The 20,979-nt window shown below is 41.2% G+C and overlaps 1 protein-coding gene across 4 annotated transcripts in view; it reads right to left on the bottom strand.

Annotated features, from left to right (window-relative positions):
- Window positions 1–569: 569 nt before the first annotated feature.
- Window positions 570–20,979, bottom strand: part of LOC131239953 (uncharacterized) — a 68,242-nt gene continuing 47,832 nt past the window's right edge. For 3 of the 4 annotated variants that reach the window (XM_058237909.1, XM_058237910.1, XM_058237912.1), the window contains one exon: window positions 570–1,536. In XM_058237909.1, coding sequence (XP_058093892.1) covers window positions 1,109–1,536 — 428 coding nt within the window. In that variant the 3' untranslated portion in view covers window positions 570–1,108. The remainder of the gene's footprint in view (window positions 1,537–20,979) is intronic. The other variant, XM_058237911.1, reaches the window with a different exon arrangement.

Raw genomic sequence — 20,979 nt, 5'->3', positions numbered from 1 at the left:
CATATTTCCAACCTGACCCGAATTTGCTCAGCTGCCAAACCGACCCAAATACAGGTGAGTATTTCCAACCTGACCTAACCCGACCCGAATTTGCTCAACTGGAACCCTACCCGAATTCAAATCGGATTGGCATTTTGCAACCTGACCCAAATACAGGTGAGTATTTCCAACCTGAACTAACCTGACCTGAATTTGCTCAACTGGAACCCAAGCCAAATTCAAATCGGGTTGGTGACCTTGACAACCTGACCTGAACTCAGATTGGGTCAGTTCGGATCCAGTTAACCCAAACCCAAGTTGTAGCCCTAGTACCTATTCCCGAAATCAGAGTCGAGATTCGCTCTCTGAAGCCAGCCAAATTGACTCGACTACATAATTCACAAGTTCAGTTGCAACTTTTTGAAGGATTGCCTCTTAATCAAATCTTATCTGGCTTTCTGAACCCCAATACCACTGAGTGAATGGATGTGGTGATATGAATAAAACAATCGCCTAAGAATAGCACAATCAGCATCATTACTCGCACACAACAAAGCAAAGGGTTAGAAGAAAGAAAAAAGAAGAAGAAGAAGCTGCAACAGAACCCTGATTCCTTTCTGAAATGGGAACTCATCAGGCACGGCCCAAGGACACTGACTTGTCGTCAAACCAGGTCTTTCCTGCCAACATGCTTGCTGTGTATGACATCCATACCATGCAAACGGTAGGCCCACGAAAATCAGGCTGGTCTGCTCATCAGGTGGGTGGGCCACACATTTCGGGTCAATGCACCACCTGACGAGTGGACCAGCCTTACTTCTGTGATAGGTAACATCTATGGTGGTGCCTACTGTTTGCTGGGCATGTATGTCCTATTCAGTTGGCTTGTTGGTAGTAAAGATTTGGTTGGACAAGAGTACTTCCAGCTGTAACTGATCAATTTCTTTTCTGAAATCACCCATAAACATATATTTTTATACATTTATGCCACCAACACAATGTGTTGTTTCTTAAAAATAAATCAATTGGAAGGAACAGAAACTGATAGGGCATCTATGTGCTACCCCGCAAAACAGAAAATTCTACCAAGTACAAAGACACCCTCAAATAGGGAGGATGGAAGAGAGGTTTACATCACCGAGCAATTGCACTTGGACTCCAGCTTTGGTGGTTTCATACTGTCAACCTTGTTTGGAGCTTTTGAATCGTGGGGCAGAGATTCTTCGATGTTCTCATCATTTTCTGTCTTGGTCGATGTGGTTTTTGCATCTGCTTCCAACCGCCTTTGCCTTGCCTTTTGAGACTTCGGCATGCGTTTGCTGGAACTCCTGCCATGCACATCTTGTCTGTTGTAATCAGATTTACCCAAGATGGTGACCATGGGCCGAGAACCAACAAGGGGAACCACGTCCTCCTTTTCCATCGCAATGGTTGCAGCCTCGTAAGCCAGATTGTGAATGATAGAGCTGCAGAACAGTATGGTATCAGTTGCTTCTTCCAATGCCAAGCTTCTTGATTTATTTCCTCTTGGGCCATCAACTGTTACCGTAGGCTCTTCTGTCAAAGCCAGGAATTAGCCGTAAATTACAAACAAAACAATCCACTGCAGGTTTAAGCCAGATTTCAGTTGACACCTCTATTCAAGATGGTTAAACAATCCACCGCAAGTTTAAGCCAGCTTTCAGTTGAAAACTCTGTTTGATGCTATTCAAGATTGTTAAATGGTTTGAAACAAAAGCACGGAGAGGGAGGTAGGGTACTATCTTTTTCAATTGTCGTTGTTTCTTGACAGAGAATCCCACTCAAACTCTACTACATCGACACAATTATTGAATCTTAACAATGTTCCTAACTAAACATGAGTGTAGCTTATGGAAAGGACTCTATAAACAACTTTTTAACTACTAGAGAACATACAGGAAAATATGAAGTCCTAGCGGGGAAGGGAGGGAGTACTATCCTTTTCAACTGTCGTTGTTTCTTGACAGACATTGTTTGTTGACAGAGAATCCTACTCAAACTCTACTACGACACAATCATTAAATCTTAATATCATTACTAACTAAACATGAGTGGAGCTTATGGAAAGGACTCTATAAACAACTGTTTAACTACTAGAAAACTTTTAGGAAAAATACAGAGTCCTTGCAGACAGCAAACTATTGCCATTTACCCATTACTTCACTTTCCAAATCGTACCTAACTACCAGCTTTATCCTAGGTTATTAGTTCAAACTAATTCTTATCTAGCCCATGTTACATGGTTTAACCTGGTTAATTGAATGAGACTCAGCAAACACTAAATCATTCCAATGAGCACTTATGATGCCCCCAAACATCATAGCCTACATCTGGTCAACAACCCCATACCCCATGGCAACAAGGTCATAACCTCAATTCTTATCCAGACTGGGGAATCCTGGTTCCATTGGTAATTTAACTCAGTAGGCCATCCAATGGTACCCATTTTGCTCCATTTTGAAGCTGTTTGACCTTGGAAACATGCCATCTTCTTGAATGATAAAAAGTAGCTTGGCCCATAGTTCAAAATAATGAAAATTTGACTCAATGTCCAGCTGAGAGTTGGTTCGACTCGATATTTAATTATTAAATTATTAAGGATATTTAAGTAATGATGGCTATTAACAGTTTTTAAATGTAAAAATTCATATAAATGGTCATTAATCAAATGTGGCTTGTGGGTAGAGTCAGTAGGCTCCCAATGATAGGTCAAAGTTTTGAATCTCCCACTCCGCTCTCTTCTTTTTATTCTAAAATATATATACCAGCAAGTCTCCAGCTAGGCGACCGGGCTCGAAATATCATCGAATCGAGTTGACTCGGCCGAGTTTCGAGTCAACTCACCAAGTTTTAGAACTATGGCTTGGCCCCTGCAAGATGTAAAGATCTAGGACCTCTTTATCAGTATCCCTATTTTGCGACTTGAGTTTTGAAGGCCATTAGTTTGGACAAAGATAGGACTGGGAATAGCGCAATTATTGAGAACCTCATCGTAACAGCAACTTAAGTAGGAAATTCTTCAGTTCTGTTGTGTTAGTGTCACACTCAGACTGAATCTTTAGAGAGATCATTTTAGAATTTAGTAAAAGAGGATTCTATAACTGAAGAACAGAGCTTTCATTTATGGAGTCATCTACCACATTTTAGATTAGATGTTGCCGGGGTTTTGTTGGATTGTAGGTTTCATAAACATGATGATGAGACCAATGGGAGCGTCTGTTAGGCTTGTTTGTGGACAGTTGCAGTTTGAAACATACTGATGAGGTCTGGAAATAATATTTGGATTCCATATTCAATTGATAATGCTTCCCTGAGTTATCTGAAATTTATTACATCAATGTGTTTTTTTTTATGTAGCAAATTTATTTTATTTTTTGCAGAGAGGAAAATTGAGTTGCAAGATTGTGAGAATTGTACGTACCAATTTAAACCTTCAATCTTCACATTGGATGCCACAAAAGAGATTTTAACCCAATAAATGTTCTGAAGTATTGAAGTTCCAGCGGCCTCCTAGTTTGCTCAACTAGAAAGGGAAAATAAACTCAATCAAGATTGGAGATGGACTGCGGGTGAATCCAACAGCCTTTCTAGTAAAAAATTCCACTAGAAGAAAAGACTTGACTCCTCTAAAAATGAAAATACTGTTCATACGTATGGATCATGTGCCTCTTTTTATAGGCCTAATCGCAATGTAATTGCTCGGGAAAGTTAAATGCCAATCTAAATTCTTGTTTGGCAACATATATCCTCCCTTATTTAACATGCAACCTACAAAAGTTGTAATAAATAAGGAAAAGTAACTGACAAAAAGACACCATCCAACAGACTCCATGATTTCATCAAATTCTCTATATAGACAACCTATAGAGATGTACAGCTATACAAAACCCTGAGTTACTTTACACGGTTACATGGTTGCAATGATCCATGGCCCAGATTCCTCTTTATGCTGCTCCTACTTTACTACAGTGCTGCACCTTAAAACCATAAAACCATGGTCATTCCACAGGACGTGGCAGACTCAAGGGAATGATTAGGGCTGTCATCAGGCCAGGCCTGGGGTAGGTCTCGGCCCGGATTTTGAACTGTTTTGGGCTGGGCTGTCGGGTGGGGCCCTATTCAAAATTCTGATTTTCAGGCCCGAGCCCGGCCCATTGACACCCCTAGGAATGATGCCACACCAAACAAACTCAATAAGATACAAGCATGTGCACCTGAATATATACATCAATTATACACACAATCCAGTATGGCTTTGGGTGTTTCTCCACCTAAAGCTGCAGTGCAGTTGCACCATCTCGCGTGACACCAGATTCATACTACTTCCATCAAAGATCATGTTACAAAGTTTCCCTTGGTTCTCTACTGGAGTATTGAGGATACCATTTGGAGCCAGTCTTCATTCTAGCTAATACCCCACATAATACAAGTAACACCGTCAAGACCCAGAAGCTCTGGTTATTCAACTTTTGTTCCTAGAGCTTCCCTGTTCTCCTCTTCTTCATAGAACTCTTCTTCCTGTTTCTTGCAGAATTGCAGATTCTGTGTAGGACAACATGGCCTTTCCCTACACACTTGAAAACATGTATTATTATTCTGCCCTGATTAGTCACCAGTACCTTGCCATTCAAGTTGCCGCTTAATTGTGTGGACCATTGAAACTGCCATTGGTCATTGTGGAAGTGTTTTGGATACTCTATTATCTCGAGTAAAAGTCCATTGGATGAGTTGTTCACAGTAGATCATGGCCCTGAATACCCTTGGCTTGAAAATTGTTATTTCTGGTGGCTGCCTTCTTAATTTGTTCCTAGATTCTTAGGGACATTTGTTGGGCCGCATCTATGCTATCAGGTTGAACTGCCACCATCTCCCATTGAATCTCTCCTCATAGTCTGTTGTAACATACCACGGCCTGCTGTTCATTTTCAGACATCTCAATTCTGACTGAAATCATAGTATTTTTTTGTAATACTCTTCACCAGTTAGATCTCCTCAACATACTGAGATGTGGTCTTTGAAAATGACCTCCACATGGTCAAGGTACAAGAACCTTTCTTTTAACTTACACATTTCCTCCCAAGAACACATAGGAGGCCCAGCTCATTGTAACTGGGCTTCTATATGATACCGCCAGTTTTGTGCAGTCTGCAGACCCTTTCAGTTTCATTTTATGAACAGTGAGGTTGTCTCGTCCTTCAAGGCAATACCATTTAAAGTAAATCTCCTAAGGATATAACTTTCCAAAGAAGTACAGCATCTCCACATCTATGCGTTCGATCTGCCTTCAACACGTTCAGCATAGCCATGTTCATGATACGTGGTCGATGTGGTTGCCTCTATTGAAGGTATAGTGGTAGTGTGGGGTTCCCCTCCCCCCTCCTCTTGCTTTGGGTGGTAGCTTTTCAGTGACAGTGTTGCTGAAAGGTATATCTAATGGATTCCAGTGGAAGTTTGCAGCACTTTGTGGGCCGAATGTAGCAACAAAAAGTGATGATTTTTTGGTTGAGCTAAACATCGTGAGGGGCAGGAATGACTGTCCCTGCTGTGTGGGAAGTGATTTGAATGTCACTAGATTACCTTTTGAGAAGTGCGCTTGCAGGAGGATCACTAGAAGTATGTCAGTATTTTTAGACTGGGTGTAGATGCATGAGCTGATCGATCTCCCCATAGGGGTGGGAAGTACACATGGTCCAACGGTCAGGAACAGGCAATGGTGACAAGGATTGACAAATTTCTAGTCTTGGCTAAGTGGTTGGAAAAATTCCTGTTGGTTTCTCAATGCAGATCACCGAAACCTATCTCTAATCATTATCCAATCCTTTTGGAGGTCAGCAAAGAGATCTAGGGCCTGAAACCTTTTCCATTTGAGTTGATGTGGTTAGAGGTCGAGGGATTGTCCGACATGGTCAAAGATTGGTGGGGATCCTTTGAGGTCGAGGGCTTTATGAGATTTAAATTAAGCCAGAAATTGAATCATTTTGGAAAGAAAAATGCTTGAGTGGAAGATGGATGTGCTAGGGAGGAGCGAGATTGAAATTAAAATCCTTAGCAAGATTCGGGAGCTTGACATCATAGTATGCTGTAACAACCGTTATAGGGCCATAAAAGCAGTTACATAAAGGTAATGGTGGCAACTGTTACACATTACAGGGTCGTAAAGGCTGTAACAGCCGTTATGGAAAAAATGGCCCATAATGGCCGTTACAGCTCTCACAATGGCCCATTACACCGCTCATAAAGGCTGTAATTGCCCCTAAAGGTTCATCACGAGACCGATACAATTTTTTTAATAACAAAGAGGCTGTAACGGCCGCTGCAGGGGCTGTAACGGTTGTTACAACCCATATTGTAAATGTAATAGTGATGGCCGTTACGGCCATCATTACTGTTACAGAATGCCTTGCCTGACATCAAGGCAGAAGAAGCAGAACTGTTGGAGGAAAAAAAGTATCTTTGAAGGATGTTAGGGCAAGACTACTCGAGAGATCTAAAGGATCCTTACTCTTGCTCGGGTGGTAGACTCTGAGGAGTTTCAACACCCGGTTAAGGGTTCGAGTATCCATAAGTGGTGAAATTCCACTAGTGTGAGTGTGTGGGGTGTGTGTGCGTGTGCGTGCGTAAATATAAATAAAAATAAAAATAAAAAAATAAAAAAAGATTAAGTGGAGGCAACACCTGCGTGCAAAGTGTGTCGTAATGGTAATGGTGGCCACAACAGCCACCATTATTATTGTTACAATACAGGCTGTAATAGTCGTTACGGTCTTTTCTTTTCTTATTTTACAAAAAGGAAAAGAAAAGAAAAGAAAAAATCTATATCGGCCCCATTATGGTAGTAATGTGTGTCGTTAATGTGAGTAATTTTTTCCATAACGGCCATAACGGCCATTACGATCATTTTGACCCTGTAATGCGTAATGTTTGGCACCGTTACTATTACGTAATGGCCGATACAACCCCATAACGGCCGTTACAAACACCATGTCGATGTGCCACTTGGCTTAAGGAGGGCGACCAAAATACAAGTTTCTTCCACATTAGAGTGAGTGCTCGGGCCAGATGTAAAAAGATAAGTAGCGTCATAATGGAGCGTGAGAGGATTGAAGTGTGTAGCGTGGTGGACAAGTGGTCCACTTCTACAAAGTCCACTTCTACAAAGAGCTATAGTTTGATAAAGGGTGGAGGGGATAAAATCTAGATAATCTATTCTTCAATAGTCTTCCTAGGAAGAAGTGGAGTTGCTCAAGAAGCCGTTTTCTAAAGTTGAGGTTAAAAAGGCTGCAAATTCTTTAGGAAGGGATAAACCTCCGGGTCTGGAGGGTTTCCCCATAACGTTCTTCTAGGTCTTCTTGGAGCTTGTGAAAGGGGACGTCATGAGTTTTATGGAGGAATTTTTCGAGCAGGGCTGGTTATCTTATGAGCTTGGGGCATCCTTTATTGCCACAATTATGAAGGTGACTGGTGCAAAGAGTTTGAAAGATTATAGACCTATTATCTTGATTAGGGATCCATGCAAGAGTCTTGCTACAGTCTTAGAGACCGGATTTCGGAGTACTCCAGAAGGTGTTATATTCAAGTTCCAAGGAGCCTTTGTCGAGGGTTAGTAAATCTTGGATAGAGCTCTTATAGCTCTAAGCATTGTTTTAAATATCGACGATATCGGCCAATATATCCCATGATATATCTTGTATCCCACATGTGCGATACGAAACTCTCAAGTAGTGCAATATATCTCACATATTCGATCCGGTGAGCATTTTTTATTTTCGGTCCTTTTTTTCTATAAATCATGTTAAATCGGTGTCAAATTGTTACAAATCCATGGTTTTTCATGTTTTGCATGAAAAATCATGGATTAGGAGCTTCAATTTTGAGATTTTGACGAGATGGGCCAAGTTGCGGAAAATTGAAAAAAAATCAAAATTTCCCACTTTCTTGCAAATCGATTGCAATCCTTGTGTCCAAACATAAAATCAAACATGTATATAACCTGATCTAGTGATTCTTCTTTTGCTTTTGAATGTATTGCTTGTGTTTCCACATCTTCTTACATTTATAAATTATATGAATAGACTTTGAATATACTCGCATCAATTTAGTTAGACAACGCATAAATTAGGACCCCCCCATACAAAGAAAACCTATTACGTGCATTTATTTTTTGTAATTTTTTGATCTATAAATGTGTTGATGTTTTTTTTACAATCACTGAAGTTTCATTGAAAATTTCGACCAATTTTCCCATGTTTCCAACAACAACAATACATTACGCGATACAATCGATATATCCCATGTGATAACCGATACGTATCCTTATCCCAAGGGTGTGATACTTAACGTGATACCGATATTTTAAACACTGCTCATAAGTATATAGACTCCAAATATAAGAGGTGCAAGCAGTCATTTGCAAATTAGACATTGAAAAAGTACACACCCATATGGATTGAGATTTTTTGGGCTATATGCTTGGCTATATTGGATGTGGAAGGAAATTTAGAGGATGGGTAAAGGAGTGCATTAGTTCAGCTAGGTTTTTATTTCTGATTCCCGAAAGGATTCTTCAAGAGTTCGAGAGTCATCAGGCAAGGCGACCCGCTCTCCCTCCTCCTCTTTATGGTAGTAGCTTGAAGCCTTACACAGAATGTTGGAGCATGGGCATCATATTAGTTTGTTTCGTGGATTCAATGTCAATAAGTCGAGCTCCTCAATCTCCCACCTGTAGTTTGTTGATGACAAGATTCTCTTCTACAATGCCGATGTGACCATGGTAGAAGAGTTGGGATGGTGATTCGATGATTTGAAACCATGTCGGGTTTAAAGGTAAATATCACTAAAAGTGTGATGTTGGGTGTTCGTATGTTAAGGGAAGAGATCACGCAGTTGGCTGGCTCTTTTGGGTGTGGGGTGGGAGTCTCCACCTTCTTTTTTTTTTTTTTTTTTTTTTTTTTTTTTTGAATCTCAAAATTTCATTGACATGGAGAAAAGAGCTTACAAAAACACTGAACGGAGGCTCATGCCAAAATAAAAGCAAAGACCCCCTGCTATATAGGAATAAACATTCGGGAGGCCCAACCCAAAGGCCCTCCTATCATATAACAGAGAAAAAAATTAGGAAAAGTTAAGAGATTCGAACCGTCCCTAATCCTGTCCTATCTAGGACCAGCTCCCCTTTGGCGAAGAGAGGGAGGTCAGATGTTGAAATGATGAATCTGGACTGCTGAGAAGAGCTGCCCCATCTGGCTAGGCAGTCCGCAACAGAGTTAATTTCTCCAGGGATATGCTTGATTGAAATAGACAGCGAGGTTCTAAGAGCTTGAAATTGGTTTTTCCAATAGAAAGCATTCCAAGGAGGGTTCCTTGCTGAAGATAAAAGGCCAACCACAACCTGGCAGTCGCTTTCCACCTCGACGTGGGTGAGGCCCATCTCTTTGCAAAATTTGAGGCCATCGATAACCGCCTTTATCTCCGCCTGAAAACTCGATCCCATACCATAGCCTTTTGAGAAGGCAAACATGAAGGTGCCCTTATCATCTCTACACACACCCCCACTCCCAGAAGGGCCTGGATTACCCTTAGACGAGCCATCCACATTAAGTTTCACCCAGCCCCTAGGAGGTTTGATCCATTTTACTAAGGAGAAGAGGGCGGGGAAGTTCTCCCTGGGACAAGCCGAAGGTCAGCTACCGCTTCCCTGTCTTCCTGGGAAGTACACGCCGGAAGGGGAAACGTATTGGACAAGTGGAACAACCAGGACCTGACCAGGTATATGGCGTGGGCGATTCTGCAGTGGTAGTCTTCAAAACGACGCTTGTTTCTGGCCTTCCAGATTTCCCAGAGGATAAGGCCCGGGGAAAGCCCTCTAAGGACTCCCAAAGTAGAGGTATCCTTGGTAATCGCCCACCATTGGGATGCTCTACCCCCCGCAGATTGGTTCGGAAGGAAAGAAACACCAAGGATGGCAGAAAAATGGGCCCAAATGGCGAGCGCAATCTCTCCCTTGGCAAAGAGGTGGTCGAGGGATTCTTCTTGCCGGCTAATAGACGAGCAACAAACACAGGAGGAGGCCATCTGGATACCTTTCTTCTTCATGCTGATGTCGACTGGGACCGCACCATTGAGAATCTTCCACAAGAAAATAGCTATTTTGGGAGGGAGATGCAAGTGCCAAGCCCATTTGGCCCAGTTGCGCACCTGGTCTGGGGATCTGATGAGGAGCCACACCGATCTAGTGGAGAAAATCCCTGACTTTTCCTTGGTCCAAATGACGCTATCAGTCCCATGATTCAGCGCCAGCCCTTCGGATTGCACATGATGCTGAACGAAATCAGGGAGAATATCAGGGAAACGAGCAGCGTGATGGATGCCTTCAGGGCCCATAACGTCTTTAATCTTCAGATCGAGGGGATGGGGTGGAACATTGGTTGGTAGCCAGCCTTTTAGGGGGCCCAACCCCGTCTAGTTGTCACACCAAAAGCTACCATTACCATCCCCCAGTAGCATACGAGAGTTGCCTTGGACGAGATCTTGGATTTTCCTGACTTGTTTCCAAGAAGGGGAGTCCGGCTGACGCGGGTCGGGGCTATCTTGCATCTGATTCACGCCATATTTGGACCTCATAAATCTAGCCCAAATGTTATTTTTGTAGTAAAAAAAGACTGTCCAGGCCCTCTTCAGTCTGAGAGCCTCGGCGACTTCTCTTAAGTTTCTGATACCCAATCCGCACTCCTTGGATGGGGCTGAAATTGTCTTCCAGTTAACCCAATGCAGTTTTTTCCTCCCTTCACTCCAACCCCAAAAGAAGTCGGCAAAACCTTTTTCGAGAGCTAACAGCTCTTCCTTGGGACTTCAATCGCTGCTAAGGTATGGACAGGGATACTTGAAAGAACATGCTTGATGAGAGTAATCCTTGCAGCCTGGTTTAGGAATTGGGCTTTCCAACTTGAAATGTGAGCCAGAATTTTGTCCACTAGCGGCTGAAGTGAGGAAGAACTAATTCTACCTTCAGTTAGAGGGACCCCAAGGTAATGGAGAGGGGATGCAACCCTCGAGATTCCCGACACCCTTTCGATGCAACGAACCCGCCCTGCTGTCATTTTGGAGGAAACAATCAAGCTACTCTTAGCGGCATTGATTTTAAGGCCTGACACATCCTTGAAAGTATGGAGAAAGGACATTAAGTTTATGACTGATGGGCTGCTCCCATTGATGAAAATGGTCGTGTCGTATGCAAAAAGAAGGTGGGAGATCGGCATGCTCCCTCTACTTGTTCTGAAGGCTTGGCAGGCATTAGAATTGAATAGATACGATAGGCCCCTGCTGAGGGCTTCCATGACCAAAATGAAAAGGTTGGGAGAGAGAGGATCTCCCTGGCGAAGCCCTCTTTCCGACTTGAAGAAACCTGAGGTCTTGCCATTAAGGAGCACCGAGAACCAGGCCCCTGACCAACATTTTTCAGCCAAAATAATCCAAGACTGACAAAAACCGAACCTATGAAGCACCGCGGGAGTCTCCACCTATCTTGGGTTATCGCTTTGCATTGGTAAACCAGCTAAACATTTGTGTGATATAGAGTGGAAAGATTTGAGAGAAAATTATTAAGGTAGAAGTGCCAATACCTTTTGCTAGGAGGCCAAATAACTCTCATTACAATAACTTTGTTAAATTTGTCAATCTACTTCATGCCATTATTTAAATGTCTGAAGTTGGTATTTGGTAGAATGAATAGATCAGTGTTTGAAATATTGATATCGCGTTACGTATCGCATCCTTGGGATACAGATACATATCGGTTATCGCACAAGATATATTGTTTGCATCGGGTAATTAATCGCACTTTTTGGGAAACATGGGGAAACATTGGGAAATTGGTTGAATTTTTCAATGAAACTTCAGATATTGTTAAAAAAGACATTAGTACACACTTTGAAATCATAACATCTCAAAAAAGAAGTACACATAATAGGTTTCCTTTGTGTATGGTCCTAAGCTATGCATTGTTTGACTAAACTAATGTAACTATATTCAAATTGAATGCAAAACATTAGAGTGTATGTGATGATCATTTCATCAAACACTTATAAATACTTTGCAATTAGTTTCAATTGATAGCTGGTTGAAGGGAAATTTAAAATAATAATAATAATAAAAAAATTAATTAATTTTTAATTAAAAAATAATTTTTATTTTCCAAAAATTGACAATGACTTAACAAATCAATAGATCAGCCCTTATACATGCTTAATTTGTTGTTTGGAGTGCAACTTTGCAAGCAATTTGGGAGAAATTGGGAAAATTTTGAATTTTCTCCAAATCGGACCACCTATACTCAAAATTTGAAATTAGAGTGTATGTGACGATCATTCCATCAAATACTCCTAAATACTTTGAAATTAGTTTCAATCGATAGTTGGATGAAGGAAAATTTACAGAAAAAACGTGGAGAACATGAAGAACCAATGGATATCAAAATCAACGCTCCAACTCCATGATTTTTCATGCAAAAGATGAAGAACCAATGGATTTGTAACCATTTGACACTGATTTAATATAATTTTAATTTTTTAAAAAAAAAGGGGATCAAAAATTGAAAATGCTCACCGGATCAAACATGTGGGATATATCGACACTACTTATGCACTTCGTATCGCACAAGTGGGATACAAGATATATCGTGGGATATATTGGCCAATATCGGCGATATTTAAAACATTGGAATAGACTGAGGCATGAGTTTTTGTGGCAATGATTGGAAGAGAAGAAAATGTTCCACTTGTTAAATTGGGGGGAGGTGTACAAGTCCTATGTAGTGTTGGGACTCGCGGAAGCACACAGAGCAGAATCAAGCAAAGTAATCACAATCGCACAAACAAACCCAAATAGAGGACAATCCGAATTTTACGTGGAAAAATCCTTGCGGGAAAAAACCACTGCACAAAGCGATGAGTAATGCACTATGAAAGCAATATTACAAGAGATAGATAATCTTAATGATTCGAACGACCCTCGAATCTCCTTTAAATCCCTAGCTATGCCCTTGAACCCTTAAGAGCAACTTAGAAAGCATCAATCCTTTCCCTAATCCCGATTACACCCGGTATATATACTACCCAACCGGAATAGGAAACAAATCGCGCACTTACACAATTCTGTGCGTGTCTTCGATGGGACCTTTGATGACATCGACACCCATCGAGGACCAGTTGATGACACCGAAGATCCTTCAATACCATTGAGTAGCAACCTCCAAAACTATCCAGCAATCAACAAAAAATTTTCTGGATTTTCTCGATGGGATTGAGCATCTGTCGATGGCATTGACATCTGCACGATGGGATCAAGTGGTTTGTCGATGACATCGACAGACTCTGTTACAGACAGATTTAAGATATTAGATAACAATCTCCACCATGTCTTCAATCTTCATTCTCCATTGCTCCTTTACCATCACCATCTCTAATTGCCTTCCATCATAGCTTCATCGTCGCGTCTCGTGCACAATCCGTCCTCATTAAGCTTTCACCAAGCCCAGAGAACTTACATAGAATTTGAACTTCTCTATAGGAACCACCTTCGTAAGCATGTCAGCCGGATTCATGCTTGTGTATTTCTCAAGAGTCACACTTCCTTCCCCAAGCACTTGTCGGATAAAATGATGACGCGCATCAATATGTTTAGTATGTGAGTAATAAACAGAGTTCTTTGCCAAATTTATTGCGTTTTCACTGTCATAATTAACTAGCACGGCCTCTTGTTGAAGCCCCAACTAATTTATCATTCCCCTCAACCAAACCACTTCCTTGAATGCTTCCTTCACTGCCATATACTCAGCTTCAGTTGTGGAAAGTGCCACCACAAACTGAAGCTTTGACATCCAATTGATCGCTCCACTCACTAACACAAACGAGTAACTAGAAGTCGACCTTCTATTATCCACACTGCCCGTGTAATCTGAATCCACATAGAATATTAACTAGTCCCCTGATTTTTCAAATGTCAAGATCTAGTCTTGCGCAGTGTTTGAGTAATCGGCGAATTGTCGATAATATCGATGATAATATCGGTGTCGCCAGCTCTGCGACACCAAAACCCCCTAAATTCGTTTCTCTGCTAGTTGTCGGCGAAATATCGGCGATTTTTTCGAGATGAGCGATATTATCGGAATATGCATTTCGTACTCCATTATCGATGAAATATCGGGAGATATTATCGGCATCCGTCAGATATTTTCAGAATCTCGACTGTAGCCACCAACCCCATGAGAAAACTGTAGCTACCTACCCCTCTTTTCTCTGATGAATATTGGGGATATCAGGGGAAAAAAATTTCAAAGTGATTTCCGTACCTGGTTAATCGGAAGTCGGAACCGGAGCTGGAAGAGGAGCTTCTCAATCGACAGAGCCGGTATGTGTACGCAAAACCCCTCTTTTCTCGCTATCTCCCCTCTTTTCTCGACAAAGCTTCTCGTTTTTTGAATTTCTTCCTTCGAGCGAAAATCCCTGAAATCGGATTTCACACCGAGAGAAAATCGCTCTCGCACCAGCAAATCGGATTTCGCCGAGCGAAAATCCCTCTCGCGCAAAAATCCCTCTCGCGGTGAGGAGTTCGCGCCCTGCGAAGATGAAAATGAAATACCTCTCGGCCTGGGAGGTAAATCCGACCGACGCTGTGCGAGTACGCTCCTATCGTACTGACTGAACTCAGTTGGGCCCATGTTGAATGCATGTGTGGTTTATCTAAGCCGTCCATCCGTTTTTCCATCTAATTCAAGGGGTTGAGCCGAAAAATTTAAGCATATCCAAAACTTCTGTGGCCCCAAGAATTTTGCAACGGTAAACGTGCAATTCAACTATTTCCTGCGGTGGGGTCCAGCCATGATGTATGTGTATTATCCACTCCGTTCATCAATTTTTGCATATCATTGTAGGGCTCTATCCCAAAAACGAGATGGAAAAAGTATCAGGTGGACCACACCACAGGAAAATAATAGTAATTGGATATCCATCACTTAAATCCTCCTAAGGCCCACGGTACTATTTATTTGACATCCAATCTGTTAATTAGGTCATATAGACCCAGATTAAGTGAAAAAAAAAAAGATTAGGTTGTTCCAAAACCTTCATGGCCCTCAAAAAGTTTTGAATGGTCAAAGTTCATTCAACACTATTTCTTGTAATGTGGTCCAATTGACATTGGGATATACCTGTTTTTTTTTTTTCTATACAATAAAATTACCTATAAAAATAGATGGACAGAATGGATGAAACACATACCTTGTGGTGGGGCCCACAGAGCACGGCAGGGGAGTAGCCAATCCGTTTCCAAAGCTCAAGTGAGCCGTACTATAGGAAAAATGTGGCTAGGAAAATTCCTACCATTGAAACCTTCCTGGGGTTCAACAGTGATGTTTAGATGCCATCGGTACCGTTAATAATGTCATTACTATTGTGATGAACTCAAAACAAAAATATTAGCTGAATCAAAACTTCTGTGGCCCCACGAATATTTCAACTGTGGACGTTTAATTACCACGTTTTAGGCTTACTTGAGCTTTAGATAAGGTCATCCTATGCTTTCCTTGAAAAACATGATATATTGTGATTGTGTGTGGACTCATGCATACGGTGATTATAAATGCGATGAAACATACTTTGTTATGACTTGAGTTGGACACCACAACGGAAAATGTGTAATTTAACAGGACATGATTAGAGGGTCCGTGGGTGAAAGTCCTTAAACCCCGATTGGTATCATTGGGAGCAACCAATGCCTATACGGGGTGGAAGAACAAAGCGCTAAAATGTCGAAATACCAAAGTAAGCGGCGACTCCCACCGACGCGTGCCGATTGGTTGAGAGGTTTGACCTGACCTGCTTATGGACAAGCAAAGATAGGTTGTGTGTGACGAGCTCGTAAATTGTCTACTATCGTTTTGCCAGGTGACTTATGACTTCTCGCTGTTAGCCAGATAGTGAGGTTCAACACAAGTATGTTAGAGTAGTTAGACCCAAGAATTATGTAGTCCCACCTCTGTAGTTGACCACGGTGGAAAAGCCTGTGCAAGTGGGTAGCAATCATATGCGAGTCCTACTTCTGTTTCAGACCTTGGTGATCCAATTGGGAAATGTGGAAAAAAAAAAGTGATTTGGAATATGGAAAGTGGCATAATGCCTTGTATCTTTATTTTATTGTTATCGGTCCAGTAGGCTTGTGCATGATATGAGCATGACATGAAACATGCATTTTCACTGCACACGCACTCACTGGGCTTAGTAGCTCAAGATTTCCTTTCTATTTTTTTTGGGCACGAGTAGGGAGCTGTAGGAGTAGAGGTTATAGACTCCAGTTGCCCTTTTTATTTTGTACATATCAGTGTATATTTTTTTTGTAGTACCCTGTATATGTACATCAGGTATAGTAAATATGACATGGTTTATGTTTTGGTTTTGCCCTGATGTACTCAGTTGTACACAGTAGTACGTGTTGAATATGATGAAATTTTGAGAAATGATACGTGTTTGTCATCTTTACTTTCAGAAATCCTCCTTGTGGAGTCCCGCTTATGGGACTTAGTATGCGATAGTTGGAAGCCCCAAAATTGGAGTTCTACGGAGGCTGTCAACCAAAATTTGGTGTATAGTAATCACTGATTACTGACACTAGATTTAGGGACGTGACAAAAGATGGTTCAAAGCATGATCTGGGAAATATCTGCATAAATCATATATTGTATTTGCTATACGTTGTTGTGTTAGAGTTGTTAGGTTCATGCTTTGCGACGTAGAGGAGTTGTATGGTTATTTAGTATTGTGTATATTGTATAGGTTTACTTGTTCTTTTTAGGCTAATTCGGTGTTTTGTCTATGGGATGTCGCCTAGAAAGAATTCTATTCAGACTCCTCCAATGCAACCCAAGTCTAAGTCAAAATCTACGTCAAAATCTGTTCCAGACCCAGTTATACCTGTTCCTGCAACATAACTTCAACAAATGCTGCAGACTATGTCAATTATAACGGCAAATCAAAAGCAACGATTTATTTATACTCTTGAGACGTCAGCGCAGGAGTGGGCCAGTGCTCTTTTTATGGATTTTAGACGTCTAGATCCACCTTATTTTTCTGGCAAGCCAGACCCTATGGCAGCTGAGTTATGGAAGTCAGAATTAGTTTTATATGCCAGGATTGTCCTGTTTACATAGAAGGGTATGCCCTTCCAATCAATTTTTATGTTTTGGTGTAGTTAGAGTATGATGTGATTTTGGGAATGGACTGGTTATCCAAGTACCATGCAGTGTTGGACTGTACAGCTAAGACAGTCACCTTTTCTATACTTGACCAACCTCGATTTCAGTTTGTGGCTAATCCTAAAGATAAGTTTATAGAGACTATGATGTCCTGTATTCCTAAAGAGTCCAAGGGTGTATGTATTGAAAGTTACCGGTAGTACGTGATTTTCCAGATGTTTTTCAGGAAATTCCAGGTTTGCCACCTGTTAGACGTACAGAGTTTCGAATAGATCTTATCCTCGGCACTGCCCCTATATCCAGAGCCCCTTATCATATGGAACCGTTAGAGTTGCATGAGTTGCAAAGACAGATAGATGAATTACGTTGTTTGGAGTTTATTCGCCCGAGTACTTCACCTTGGGGAGCGCCTGTGCTTTTTGTAAAAAAGAAGGATGGTTCTTTGCGGTTGTGTGTCGATTATAGAGGGCTTAATAAGGTTACGATTAGAAACAAGTAACCGCTCCCAAGAATAGATGATTTATTCGATCAGTTGAGTGGTGGGCAATATTTCTCGAAGATAGATTTACGATCTGGGTATCATCATATTCGGGTTCAGGCGGAGGATATTCCAAAGACAGCTTTTGTGACTCGTTATGGACAGTTTGAATTTCAGGTTACGTCATTTGGTTCAACTAGTGCACCGACAGTATTTATGCAGTTGATGAATGAGGTATTTTGTCCTTATTTGGACCAATTTCTTGTTGTTTTTATTGATGATATTTTAATATATTCAAAGACAAAGGAAGATCATGAGTGTCATTTAAAGATGATGTTGCAAACCCTTCGTGCCCACCAGCTATATGCTAAGCTGGAAAAATGGGAGTTTTAGTAGGAAGAAGTAAAATTTTTAGGGCACAGTTTCGAAGAATGGAGTTTCAGTTGATCTAGCTAAGGTTGAAGCAGTTTTGCAATGGAAACAACCGAAGAATGAATCTGAGATTCGGAGTTTCTTAGGTCTAGCAGGAGTTTCTTAGCTATTCGGATTTTCTCGTATAGCTGCCCCACTGACTCGATTGACTCAAAAGGATGCAATGTTTGTTTGGAGTGGAGCCTGTGAGTGGGCATTCGCGGAACTAAAAACTCGTCTAACGACAGCACTGATTCTCACTCTTCCATCTGCGAGTGAGGGATTTGTTGTTTATACAGATGCCTCGCTTATAGGTTTGGGGTGTGTCCTAATGCAACAGGGCAAGGTAGTAGCATATGCATCTCACCAACTTAGGCCTCATGAGCAAGATTATCCTGCACACGACCTAAAGTTAGCAGCGGTAGTTTTTGCCCCCAAAGAATGGAGGCATTACTTGTATGGGGTTAGATTCGAACTCTTTTCGGATCATAAGAGCCTGAAATACCTCTTTTCCCAAGCCGAGTTGAATATGAGGCAGAGACGTCGGATGGAATTGATGAAAGACTATGATTTTGATCTTCAGTACCACCCAAGAAAAGCTAATGTGGTGGCGGATGCTTTAAGTCGTCAGCCACAGGCCCAAGTGGCACAATTGATGATGCAAGAGTGGAAAATGGTAGAAGATATAACTGAATTTGATTTTGAGATGACTCTACAGTCCTCAGTTGTACAATTAGCAAACTTGACGATTCAGCCCTCTTTGATATCCCAAGTAATAGAAGCCCAACAATTTAATCAATGGGCATTGTTTTGTAAAGATGTGATAATGGGGAAAAAGTCAACCGGAGTGGCAGATAGGTTTGGATAGTGGACTTCGGTTTCAGGGCAGATTATATGTTCTAGATATCATAGAATTGAAGAAGGCCCTTATGGATGAGGCACATCGCACTAAGTTTACTATCCAACCAGGATCTACGAAGATGTATAAGGACATGAAAAGGCAATTTTGGTGGGTTGGAATGAAACGTGAAGTTGCTAGGCATATGTCAGAGTGTGACGTTTGCAAACGAGTAAAGGCAGAGCACCAAAAGCCTGTAGGGGAATTGCAACCTTTGGAGATACCAGTATGGAAGTGGGAACACATAACAATGGATTTCATTGTAGGTTTACCAAAAACCTTACATCGACATGATGCTATATGGGTTATTGTAGACCGTTTAACAAAGACAGCCCACTTTCTTCCTATTTGTATTTCTTGGTCTAAAGATCGGCTCGCAACTTTGTTTATAAACGAAATTGTTAGATTACATGGTGTACCTGTTTCGAATGTATATGACCGAGATCCGAGGTTTACATCAAAGTTTTGGAAAAGTTTTCAAAAAGCAATGGGGACTACTTCAAGATTTAGCATAGCATATCATCTGCAAACAAATGGACAGTCCAAAAGAGTTAACCAGATTCTCAAGGACATGCTCATATCATGTGCATTAGATTTCTCTGGTAGTTGGGACGACCACTTGCCGTTAGCAGAATTTGCGTATAATAATATTTTTCAGACAACTATTGGCATGGCTCCCTATGAGACGTTATATGGTAGACCTTGTAGATCCCCAAGTTGTTGGACTGAGATAGGTGAGCAATGTCTTTTAGGTCTTGATGTTGTCCGGAAAACATCTGAAAAGATTGATCTTATTCGACAACGTATGCTTACAGCTCAAAGTCGGCAAAAGAGTTTTACAGATCGCCAGCGTAGACCCTTAGAGTTTGTCGTGGGAGACTGTGTATATCTCCGAGTTTCACCAGTGAAAGGTGCAGTACGATTTGGTGTTAAGGGAAAGTTAGCCCCGAGGTTTATAGGGCCCTTTGATATTGTTAAATGAGTTGGCACCGTAGCTTATCGTCTCGCTTTGCCACCCCAATTATCTGGAGTTCATAATGTTTTTCACGTCTCGATGCTTCATAAATGTGATCCAAAGATAATATCACCTCTTATTGATTGGCAATCCCCTCTTATTAATTGGCAATCCTTAGCAGTTCGGGAAGATGCATCCTATATTGAGCAGCCAATCTGTATCGTGGATAGAAAAGAACAAGTTCTTCGTACTAAAGTCATCCCCTTAGTTAAAGTCCAATGGGGTTATCATTCTGCAGAAGAAGCAACCTGGGAACGGGAAGTAGAGATATGCAGTCGTTACCCTCATCTATTTGATTCCTAGGTACATAAAGTATGATATGGTTATTGCTGTATTGTACTATTATACCTGAATATGTTTTGAAATTTCGAGGACGAAATATTTTTTTAGGGAGGGGAGAGTTGTAAGACCCGAGGCCCCAACATCTGGTTCATACACTGGATAGCCGTTGATTGTAGGTCCAGTGGCCCTGAGAATATTTTGACTTGATCAAAATGTTGTTCTGTTATCGAGCCGCAAGCCGCATTTCAACCCGATGTCCGAATTTTAATATACGGATTTAAAATTAAACAATCTAAGAAATGACAATTATGTCCTTATTTTATCTGGCGGTGGGCCATCATCGAGTTTTCAAAATCCGTTAGGTTCGAGAGCCTAACTATTGTGACCGTAGTCGAGTTACAGAATTACTGGCAAAAACAGCATGTCAATAGGACACCTGGATTGTAAGTTATGAATAGATATGCACATGTATATTTTGATAACTCAAATGACCTCGATGTTTTTAAAATCCTTGGAATACTTTAGTTCAAATTACTTAAATAACATGGTTATATTGTTACCATAAGCTTACACTTCTCAAAAACATCCCAAAACACCTCCCAAACCTTCTTTTTAGACAAAAACTAATTTTAAAACCAGTTTCAAGTCCATAA

The sequence above is a fragment of the Magnolia sinica genome, chromosome 3 (assembly GCF_029962835.1).
Source record: "Magnolia sinica isolate HGM2019 chromosome 3, MsV1, whole genome shotgun sequence".
Taxonomy (NCBI): domain Eukaryota; kingdom Viridiplantae; phylum Streptophyta; class Magnoliopsida; order Magnoliales; family Magnoliaceae; genus Magnolia; species Magnolia sinica.
This window is presented reverse-complemented; position numbering and strand designations above follow the sequence as displayed.